This window comes from Copadichromis virginalis, linkage group LG16 (assembly GCF_057382275.1).
Source record: "Copadichromis virginalis isolate Kocher_CV1m ecotype Utaka linkage group LG16, C_Virginalis_male_GT1.1, whole genome shotgun sequence".
In the NCBI taxonomy this organism is placed as follows: Eukaryota; Metazoa; Chordata; class Actinopteri; order Cichliformes; family Cichlidae; genus Copadichromis; species Copadichromis virginalis.
Window position 1 is genome coordinate 25,813,596 of NC_140633.1, and position 11,603 is coordinate 25,825,198.

Sequence of the window (11,603 nt, forward strand, 5' to 3'; positions counted from 1 at the left end):
TCCCAGAGAGAAAAGCATGCAGGCAGCACAATGTTCGACTGTTCACAGATTAACCAGAGAGGATCATTAGGGATATGTATTTGCCAAAAAAAAAGGAGAGAATAAATTCTCTTCTCGGCTCGCATGATGTGATGTGAGAAGAATTATGCGGTTTATATCACTCCAAAAGAAACATGCATTATGTCTGACACATTACGTCAGATCAATATGTAGGTAATATTCACGTTTGTAATACTCCAGTTGGCTGGTCTTTTCATTATTTCCCTCTACAGAAAGGTTGCATTGTGTGAGAATATTGCATTAGTCTAATGACTCATTAGTTCAGGGTAGTTAATAGCATTATAACATCACTTACTTACACCCTTTGGAGCTATTTATATAATACAAAGACAGGCTCAGCAGCAGATATCATTTAACCTCCTAGGACCTGGCGTCCACATTTGTGGACATCACATTTTGGGTTATTTAGACCAAAATACTAAATTTTGCTCTACAAGGGCCTGATATCCACTTATGAGGACATTATACTGCTACTGTTCTATCACAATTTTACATGAATATCCTCATATGTGGCTCTTATTTTTATTAAAAACAAAAATAAGGTAAAAAAAAAAATCTGGTAATTCTTTGTTTTTACATTCATCGGGCCCCAATGTGACCAAATATCAAAGATAAATGAAAAATGCATGCCGTGGAAGAGTTCGGGTCTTAGGAGGTTAAATCTGAACTAACAAATCAGTCGGTCTTTTAGGGGTACTTGATTGTTGTAAGTGAGTTCTAATATTCAGCACTTGTAAAAAGAGAAAAAAATGTTGTTTGCAGTCTTCACACCAGCTCATCTATCCAGCACAAGTGTTACCAACCCAAAGCTGAAGGTCTGCAAGGGCCTCACTGCACAACAAAGTGTTCCAACACAGTGTCCCCGTTTTCTCAAACATCATCACACTGAATGGTGAAAATCACTGCAATCTTTGCAAAGGTGTGAATAAATGCTGCGGTAGTCATGAAATGATGCTGCTGTTTAAAAATGATTCAGGTTTAGTCAAATGATCGCTACATACTGTAAAAAATAAACGTGTATTTATAAAACACCTGTGTTTCCTTGTTCGGTCTCTTTTAACGTATCAAAGGGGAAAAAAACTGCCGTTGTTTTCCAGTCACATGACAGCGTAGCGGTGTAGCAGTGTAATGTAATTTAAAACTGGCACATCTTCAGTCACTTTATTACTTTGAATAGCACAGTTGAAATGAAAGAAGACTCATATCACGTTCCTATAATCATTAAAATAAATGCGCCCATATAAACAGTTAAATATTGCCTGTGATATAACAATAAGTAGCAGATAGCAGGGTAATTTGCCATCTAATGAGTGAGAGTATCTCTGTGGACAATCTTAATGAACATATGGTCATAAAAGTATCTGAAAGTTGGAAATGTTTCTACACCGAGATAAACAGCTGCTTTATATTATTCTGGCTTAAGTGAAAAATGGGGAGGAATGACGAGAATTACTACGTTAATCATTCCAGATATAATTTATGTTTGATTAATTTAATACAGATGATGGGCATTTCTAACACATAATATATTATTATTCCTTGAGATCCAAAACCCACCATAAAGTGAGAGAGGTGTCTTGTTTCAGAAAAAAAAAGTGTGTGTGTATGAAATATTATAGCTTTAGAAATGTGATATATCTTTGAAAGTTCATTATTTTTAAAATAAAAATGTATAAACGTGCTAAAGATATAATATGAAGTAATATCACACGCACTCTTTGTTATGAATGGATGCATATACCAATCTATATATTATATATTCATACTGTATTATATATTTGCAAGTTGAAAACAAATCAAGTAATAAAAAATGTTACGAGTCTAAATGTGTTTATTTGCTCACATATACCATACGCATCACTGTAAAATCTCAGTGGGGTTTTAGAAAAATATAATGGGCAAAGAAATGTACCATTTAATTCTTCAGTATTAAATAAATGAATTCAAGTCTTATTGCAGTGTCATTTGAAGTCCAGTACAGCGCTTGTACTTCATGGCAGGCACGGCTACACCATGAAAACAGTAAAGTCTTGAAATAGTTGTGGCTTCTTCCCATCAGTCTCTGCTTCTACCGTCACTTGTCTGCTTCATTCTTATGAGAGAAATGCAAGTAGAGGTGGCTGTTCATTTGGTCTGGAGGAACCACAGCATTGCAGAAAGCACATTCAGGAGTGCTGCTCTGAGGTGTCTCCAGCTCTGTCCCCACAGCAGCTGCATCACACAGATCCGGTATCCAGACAGACTGCAGAGCAAGATGAATCAAAGGGAACAAATGTATTATTTATGCTCTAAACTGTCCTTACAGTCACTCTACGCAGCCTACTACTAAAGTAGGCTGGACCACTTGGCCTCAAAATTGCGGTATCTGTTGCTTTAAAGAACACATGTCCCCTGTTAACCCAATAGTTAGAACAAATACTAGGCAGAAAAGTAAAGGCAAAATGCTATTCTCAAGTGTTTAATTAACTTACTATTTATGAATACTGTGTTCAAACTATCCAAATAGTCATACCTATTATTAATGCCTGTGTTGGTGTAATCCAGCGACTGAATCATATAATGAAAACTGGACCAACTTGCAGCCGTTAATGCACGTCATTCACTTTTTTTTACCCTATTAGGCATTTAGACACATCAGCAATAAAATCCCACTTAACCATCGTACTTGTTTCAAATCACATTCAGACACTGTAATGTGCTTCCATCTGGCTCACACTTTCCAGCAAAGATGCCAAATATAACTAGAGCATCCATGCTTAAGTAAAAAAAGAATCAGCACACATTACACAGTAATACGTTTCAAGTTTAGCCAAGGGGATATTTTTGGACTTCACACTGTTTCACTCCTCCATTAGTAAAGACCAATCAGAAACTGATAATTTGCTACTAGTTTTCTCAGACCTTCTCCTGTGATTCTCACCTGCTGGGGTCCCCGCACGCTCTCCTGGGAGAGTGTAGATGATGTTGTGTGGGAGGGGGAGTTAGGGTAGACAAAAGGCACGGACTCCTTCTCTGTCAGTGTGGAGGAGACATTACTGAGAGGTCGCGGGACAGCCATGGGTAGACCAATCTGTCTATCCGGAGCACTGTTCAGGAAGTCATATTCACTGTCCGCAGAGGGCGGGAATTTGACGCTCAGTTTGGTGAGAGATTCTACCAAGTCCTTGTCTTCCTGGCTGGTGCCACGGGATGCCAGAGAGGTAGACATGGGAGAGATATCCACTGTCCTTAGAGCTGAGGAAAATGGTCCCTCTGAATCTGCGGTACGGTCTGTGCATTGGATGGGCATGGAGAACCGCTGATCTGTTGAGAAGGCAGAAAAATAAAGATTATTATTTATTTCCGAGTCAACTCGCGGACATAGATGTGGTTTAAGGACATTTGAAATTGGCAACGATTTCACAAGTTACACACATTTTAAAAAATGCCTAGTTTGTTTTTGCATTCCCATTTCCAAGTTGGCCTTTCAGTACTTAGAGGTATATGTTTAATATAACCACTTTTTTTTTTTTTATGTAGCATTATGTAGAACTGGCATTAAGCATTTTGTCAGTGGAATTATTAAATGTGTTTATCCACCTTTTTTCAGAGGTGGCCAGCTAAGGTTCGTAGGGCAATCAGGCATTCATGTACAGTCCGTGTCATGGTGTCGCTATCCAATTAAACAACAAGACAAAAAGCTAGTAAACTCGTAAGCTGTTATAAACTACACAAGCCTATTTAAATTAAACACGCTTTTTATGTGACCAATTAGAGAAAACAATTGCTTTCAGATTCAGACACTGAAAAACAGAAGGTAATAGTCAGTAAATATTAATATTACCATTTGATGCATCACTTCCTCCATGGAATCTTTTTAAGTAATCTTTTTGTCTTTTGGTTAAAGACCGGATCTGTCGAAATTTCCCTTCAATGGCTTCAAATGCTTCCCGCATTTCCTGACTGACAAACAGATAAAGCAGGAGTAAGGAACAAAAGAAAAACCATTCTTTTACCATAATGTTTATGGCTTTAAAAAAAGATTGACACATACTAGTCAACGCTGCTGTTGATTGGCATATTAGGAGCAACGGCAACAGAGCCCATAATCTCCTGAAAAAGACACATTAAATTTATAGTGATCATTTACAGCAATTATACAAGGGAATATTGTTCATACATCTGCAGCTTTATTTAAACATCACACATTTATATTTCCCAGCGAAAAATAATAATAACTGTAAAACTCAAGCTGCTGAACTGTGCAGCGATATTATCCTCTAGCACCATCTGGTGAAGTAAAAGTGGATACACTGAGTGAGGAGAGCAACAGAGAGTAAATACTATTACAGTAGCAAAGCAGGCCTGAATGCCTGAACGACAGGAAAACAAATAATCAGAACTATGTAAAATTACTAAAACATCATTTTGATAGGGTTTATAGAATATCACTTAGCTTTCTTTAAAGTACATGTAAACTTGACACATAAACACTGTCACACAACTAGAGTGACAAATCTGAATAAGCAATAGTTTAAGCTTTACAGTTAATACTGTATTCACTGAGTACTAGCACAAAGTGTTCTTTTAACATCCCTTTACCTTAACACACATGCAACATAGTAAAGCAGAAGTACCATCAACTTCTACATATGCGAGAGGAAGCCGTATGCGATCACATTTCTGATTTCCTAACGGGAAAGCTGTTTTGGAAATACAATATTGTAGTTTTCATAAAGCCTAAATGCAGAAAGAGCATGTTATAACTATAAACATACCGGGTACTGTAATTTCCTATAAGTGCTGGCCCCGTCAAGAAGATGACTACATGGCTCGCATTTCATTTCTCCTGAAAATGAAAACAATGAAAATGACCAGTTTATAAAAGAGGAAATTCAAATGAATTCTCAATATAGTCTGATACTCCATCGCTTTGTTTACATCTCAATCCACAGAATTGAAAGCAATGTGTAAAGTAAATCCCTACTCGGTACACCAGCTGGGGAAAAAAAGCAGTAAAACTAACACGTCAATAACAAACTAACACATCACTAACCTGATGGTTGCCTTGTTGCTGACAACTTTGCTTCAAGTTCTGAAATCAGTTGCTGTTGATCTTCTATCTGCTTTTGAAGGTCTCGAGTATATTGCTCATAATACTCAGTCTGTAAAATGGAGGTACTGTTATTTGTCTAGAACCAGCATATCCACTGTGGTCTAAGCACTGTGTTGTAGTTTCATATCTGGAAGCAACCTAACTAATAATAATGCTATTCTATATATGCCATTTAATAACATAATTAGAATAAACATTATTTGTTTGAAAAGCTAGCAATGTAATTTGCTCTGGGATGTGTTGTGGTATATTGTTAATTCTTGGTCCATTCTGCACAAAGTTTTTAAAAAGTTGCTCTTCATCATTACCACTTTCTGCAGCTCCTTTTTAGCAATGTCCTTTTCAATGGAGACCTGACGATAAGCTTCAAATGCTTTATTGAGCTGGTCTCCGATGTTCCTTTCCATGCCTTGTGCTCCACAATCATCACTGACACAGCACACATGAGCCCTACGAGTGAAACTACAAAATGTTGTAAAACATGCCAACAAAAGGAAAAACACTCTCAAAAGACCCCGTGAACACTATTAGACCGGTTATAAAACTAAAAAGATTTCCTTTTTTATCCCCATCCCGGCCATTTTTATAACATTTTTACAAACAACTGTCAACTAGTCTTCGTGCACTTTAAAAATATTTTTTGAAAAAGTCAAGAAATCCTTAACGTGCTGCCAAATTGTTTTGGCTGCTTTAAATGAGCTACTGATCCAAATGACAAAACCATGCCAAAACTGAGTAAACAATCTTCAAAATATTTGCTTATTACCAATGAATGTTGGCAGGTCTGGTAGAATTAAAAATTCCCTTCATATTTCAACCATTAAAGCCTTGTTCTAGTTCTGTAAGGAATTATAAGAGCTGAAGATGAAGATCAAGTATTGTAAAGTAATGACAAATAAAGTTACTCAGTGCATGTGTAATATATGAGTATAACACTGGTGAAACAGACACTCCTTCTTGTTAGTACTGATCATCAGACAGCATTAAGCAATTCTGGGACGACTGCACTTCTGTCAGAAAGCTAAAGTGATGCCTATCATTATCTTAACTCCTGACAGCAGTCTCATAAAGAGCCGCTCAATTACGGAACAGCCTTCCTAATAAATGCCATAGTAACGCAGTACCTGTGAGCGATACTACACTCCAACAGCTCCTGGATAAGTAGTAGCCTGTAGCCACAGACTCAGTAAGTAAAAGGAGAGTAACGCTAATGTTGAAGCCTACCGGGACACAGCCGTGGGTCATTTTAAAAGAGTCGCTCAAAATCTTCTTTAAACAGTTCCGTATTCTTTAAAGTGTAAGTGTCTGACAAGCCGTAGCTTCAGCCGGCGTCGGATAAAGCGACTGAGCGAGAAGTCCTGAGATGAGTTTACCTCGCTGCCAGTGCGAGTGTCCTCTTACCTTCATTCGAGTAACTGTTGAAGTCGAATTTATTGTTTTGACACTACCGCAGCGTCGTCGCCTAATCTTGAGATGCAAAGTTACCAAGCGCTGGAGAGGATATGGCAATGTATGTTTTACATAGCCTAGTTGAGTTGGGAACTTCCCTCGGGGAATCCCCTCATACTGTAGACTTCCGCCTTTACTCGATTTTAGCCAATCAGCGCGGAGCTCACGGGAGAGCTGGGTGGTTAGCTGGTTGAGGGTTCTTCCAGCCTACGCGTCTGCAAACCGACTGTTGTGCATGTGAAAACTGTGCCCAAACTCGAGTTAAGTTGTGCTCATTTTGCTTTTCACATATATATATATATATATATATATATATACATATATATATATATATATATATATACATATATATATATATATATATATATATATATATATATATATATATATATATATATATATATATATATATATATATATATATATATATATACATACATATATAAACTGAATGTTACTGAATATTCAACAGGTTCTGTCAAATGAACTGAGCCTGTTTTGTTTTGTTTTTAAGTCTATAACTAGAACAAAGTTCTGAAGGGACTGCTTGCAACGAATACTGATGGGCCTCTATTGTAAGCTTCCATTTTCTTTATAGGCTACAGTGTCAAATGACACTGTAAGCAGGATATGGATTAAATAAAACATTTAGAGACCCCAGTCCTTTAATAAATGAGTACATAATTGATTCAGTAAACTGGGAAGCAGTGGGTTTAGGGTTTGGTTGACCTCTGGGAATCCTGAGCAGTTGCCTGCTCGGCCTGCTTAGTTGGTTATTCTGGCCTGAAAACATGCAATGCATGTGTGTACCACTTCAAACTACAGGCTGTTTCAAAATGTACTGCATAACACTGAGAAGGAAATGAGGCATTGCAACAACAACAGCAACAAAAATGCACATTATAATAGTCCTGGAGTACTACCTGGGTTTAAACAATGTTCAAGCAGCAGTGCTTGTGAAAAAATACATAAACTGGATGTGCTATGAGATATGTAAAGACCTTCTGATCCTTCACCAGGCCCAAAATTAATGCATGCTGGTTATTTTCTAATTAAATTACTGTGTAATGTGATGCAAAATTATAGCAAAATCATTAACACATTGTTGAGCCTTGGATAAGAGTTATTCAATCAGGAGTCAAGCTCATTGCTATTTTAACAGTCACTAAAACTATCAAATTCAATTCAATATGTATATATGACATATTTTCAAGTAGGTTCTCAGCAAAATATGACTGTAGCTATACTATTTATAGTACTTCCTGCTGTCTTAAAGTCCCTCCTGTTTGAAAAAAGTACATCCTATAACATTTCCTATTATTTTGTGTAAACTGCATATGACTGCAGTGACATGTTTTTGGAGTAAATGTTCTGACCTACATTACTTCTAGCCTTGACAAAACGCTCCCAGGCTGGCCAAAGGAAAGTGAAGCCAAACAAATACAAGAACAACCAGTAGATGGCAGCTGAGAGTGAATTACTGAGATGACGCTCTTAATTTCTTGCTCTGACAATATAAAGTAATTAAGTGAAAATTCTCGGGAGATGAAAGTTCAGTATATTTTGTAACCCAGTGAAGCTGTATACGTACAGTTTTTCTTCTATACCAATGGATACAAGTCCGTAAACTGTCCCCGGGAGCACCAAGGCATTTCCCGTTGTTCTGATTGGCCCACAGTGAACAATTCATTTAAGCAGCGATACTATGAAAAAACAAAACACAGCAATTTAGTTAGCAGGGCTCTCAGAAGTCACGCACTCGTCGCCTACAAACTATATATGCCTGTGATGCGCAGGTACTCTCCCCAAAGACGCACACAGACACGGGCACGCAGCCTTCCTCTGTCAAACGAAAGGTGAAGCAGGGAAAGAGAGAGAATAAATAAGATAAATACATGTGCCAGTGAAGTCGGATAGTTTTTTTTTTGTTTGTTTGCTTGTTTTTTTCTGTTTGTTTTTTGATTTTTAATGAGTTAATATAAAGATAAGGCTAATTGTGTTGTCTATCTGGCCTGGTCCATTTGTATGCTTTGAGTTTTTGTATTGTTATCGTTTGGAAGGAACACCTATAACGTTACCTTGAAAACTGGTTCAGAACAGGCAGATTTTGTTTCCTTTTCTAATAGAGATACTAATAATAATAGTAGTAGTAGTAATAATCTCTTTTTAAAATAGTAAACAGGTTTGTTGTCACTACTGAAGATAACCATGATATTTACACATAAAATATCATGATAATAGCACACATGAGGTCTTAAAAATTGTACAATTTTTATTTCCTTTTAGTTTTCATAAAGTGAAGGATGACTCTCTTCATCTTGCCTTACTTGTATTTTGGGTGTATTTCATTGGCCAAAGTGATAGAAAACATAGCCGGTCATTTTTTTAAATTATTTACTTATTTCATTTCATTTTATTTATTTATTCATTTATTTATTTATTTGTTTGTTTGTTTTGGGGTGGGGGTGGGGGGTTCTGATATAATTTTAGCAAATAAAGCTAAGCAGTCTGTTGTTAGTTGAACAGTGTGGTCAGTTCTCAGGTTGACCTTTTTTGAATCTACTGAAGTATCTCTTCAGATATTTTATCTTAGCTCTCTCAAGTTTTGCCATAGGTCTAACTGTTTTACTCAAAAGTTATATGTTATTTGACAAAGGGAGGTATATCTTGTCCTAAATGAGCCGTCAAAGTTTTCTCCATCTTGGTCTGTAATGTCTACAAATGACAAAGCAGGGTGACTGTATGAGCATGTCTGCGTATGAACTGGTGGAGACCTCCACGTGACCTGTCCATCACAGCTGGGGTTCCAGTGAATGGACTCCTGACTCATCCAAAAGGTCATTTCCCCGTGACCTTCTCTGACCCTCACTGACATTCCAACCTCCACCTTTGCTCCTGCTGAGTTGCCTTACAGACCCAGACGGCCACAAACAACCTCAATTCATAGCACCAACTTCCTCTAAGAAAACATCATGTCTTTTTGGTTTTCACATATTTTTTTTTCATGGTTGCATTGAACTCATAGTAATCTGACATAACCCTAGTCTTGTGGTTCTGGTAAAGAAAATTTTCACTGAGACTGTGGTATACTGATAAGCAGTGTAGCTACAACGAAATACTGAAAAAAAGCATATGACTCATTTCATTGACCACACAATCATTCACCTCAAGTACCATTTTCTCTTTCTGTTCAGGCCTCAATTCACTCTTTGTTCATAATTCCCGTTGAGGAAATTGTATTACTTGATTGGCTGCTCAGGACATGATACCAAAAACATCACAAAATGAAATTAAGTAAGAAGCATTTGTACTCTTCATGACCTGTCTGGGGGTGAAAGTAAACCACGCTTAAAGTGAGAAAACTGTAGACGCCGGTTCATGAGCAGTCAGTTCTCTTTCACATTGCAATTTGCTCTCTTTGCTTCTCTGTTCCTCCAAAGTACTGAATGCACATTCTTCCCTCTCCCTTGTGTGTCCCATAAATCATAATTGCCTCTAAAGGAGCTTCACTGTGCATTTCTGATGGCTAGGATGAAAGGCGTGTGCACCATAATTTATTTCAAATTTCACAGGAAGAATTTCTGTCAACAAGATATGCATTTCCTGGATGGTGAGACAACAGTATTTGCACGTACTTCACTAACCCCACAGCTACTGATGGAAAAGTTTTAAAAGAAGTAAAAGAGGAAAACGCTAGTGTTGCTACCTTCATATCTGTAATCCATTTTAATTGCATGCAGCTATTTAATACAGACATACAATGCATGTGCTTCCTAAGGCTATTTTTACCTAATACCCTGACCTCAGCACTTACACTGTGGTGTCAGTGGTGAAGAGTAACCTCATAAATTTCAGCAGAAATGATCTCCGGGGAAATGTTTTGTCCTTCTCCACCATCACTAGGGTATATAGATTTTTCTGCCCTTTGTCCAAAATAGGATGATGGTATGTGTGCTTCAATGAATTATAAATGACCTCAGCGAGCAGGATTAGTAGACTGTTGTCTACCCAGTGCTATGTTGTATCAAATGATGTAATCCCCTAGCATTACATTACCCAAGCAGACAATCCCATTGTCCTTAGTAATGTGCCATTTTTGCAAAGGATAAAGAGCTTGCTGTTAAAGGGAGTCTTGTTCTAAATACAGATCACACGGGAGCCTGGCTTAACAGTAAATCTTGAGCCAGTGAAGGGTCCATCCGTGTTTCCTCCATGTCCAGCAAAATAAACAATCTGCTGTAGGTCTGCAGAAACTTGAGACCAGACTGAGGGCAGAGCCAAGTACTCTGGCATGCAGGAGGTTGGGAAAAGGGGGGTGGGGAGAAACACCCAGATCAGATTTCAGAAGTCTGAGAAGAGGTGAAGAGAACTTAAAAAAAACCTGTCTTTCAAGAAAACCACAACATTAAAATAACAATAATAATAACAATGATGAAACTCTGCAGGCAGTACTCTTCTAACTCCAGGTGGATCCTTGCTATTTAACATGACAATGCAAGCTGAAAATATGAGATGTCCTAAACGTCCTGGACTAACCTAGGAATGTGATCTAATTTATGTAAAAATCACAGTACTTATTTCTGCACACACTGTGGTCCATAGAACAGAGCAAAACTCTTGAGCAAATAAGGAAATGGCAGGTGGCTCGAGACCTTTTGCACAGTATAGTATAGAAGGCATTGGCACCATGCAGAAATGCTGCAACAATACTTTCCTGTATGCTGATAGAATTTCCTGATTGATAGTGAGAGGAAGTTCTCTCCTTGTTCCTGTATACTTCAGAGCAAGACCGCAAAGCTCTCATTGAACAAAATGCAGTTTGCATTATGGGCAAGTCCTGCCATCCCTGAATATTTTCATTTTAGAGACTTTACCAACTTTAAATATCGTTCAATCTGTTAGATCTGGAGTTTTGTTTTACTTTGGATGATAGATTTTGACACCACTGTGGTAAACCCAAACAATTATCATATTTTACTTTTATCTATTACTTTTACCT

The 11,603-nt window shown here is 37.5% G+C and overlaps 1 protein-coding gene across 3 annotated transcripts; it reads right to left on the reverse strand.

The window, feature by feature from the left end:
* Positions 1 to 1,873: 1,873 nt before the first annotated feature.
* Positions 1,874 to 6,754, reverse strand: tank (TRAF family member-associated NFKB activator). Of its 3 annotated transcripts, none has more exons than XM_085434084.1 (8): positions 6,557 to 6,754; positions 5,464 to 5,605; positions 5,096 to 5,204; positions 4,818 to 4,888; positions 4,094 to 4,152; positions 3,884 to 4,002; positions 2,981 to 3,363; positions 1,874 to 2,302 (listed from the first exon to the last, which is right to left on the reverse strand). In XM_085434084.1, the coding sequence occupies exons 2-8, from the start codon at positions 5,560 to 5,562 to the stop codon at positions 2,135 to 2,137; spliced, it is 1,008 nt and encodes a 335-aa protein (XP_085290210.1). In that variant the 5' UTR covers positions 5,563 to 5,605; positions 6,557 to 6,754; the 3' UTR covers positions 1,874 to 2,134. The 3 variants fall into 3 exon arrangements, with proteins under 3 accessions (XP_085290210.1, XP_085290211.1, XP_085290213.1); XM_085434085.1 differs by having other exon boundaries at positions 5,464 to 5,617; XM_085434087.1 differs by lacking the exon at positions 6,557 to 6,754 and adding an exon at positions 6,380 to 6,550.
* Between the last annotated feature and the right edge of the window lie 4,849 nt (positions 6,755 to 11,603).

What these genes read in the sequence shown, in the direction of transcription:
- tank (XM_085434084.1), bottom strand. Translation starts at nt 5,562, where the DNA reads ATGGAAAGGAACATCGGAGACCAGCTCAATAAAGCATTTGAAGCTTAT. An exon ending in ATAGGAAATTACAGTACCCG is followed by an intron (nt 4,153 to 4,817) that starts GTATGTTTATAG and finishes TGTCTTTTTCAG; the next exon opens with GAGATTATGGGCTCTGTTGC. An exon ending in ATCAACAGCAGCGTTGACTA is followed by an intron (nt 4,003 to 4,093) that starts GTATGTGTCAAT and finishes TCTGTTTGTCAG; the next exon opens with TCAGGAAATGCGGGAAGCAT.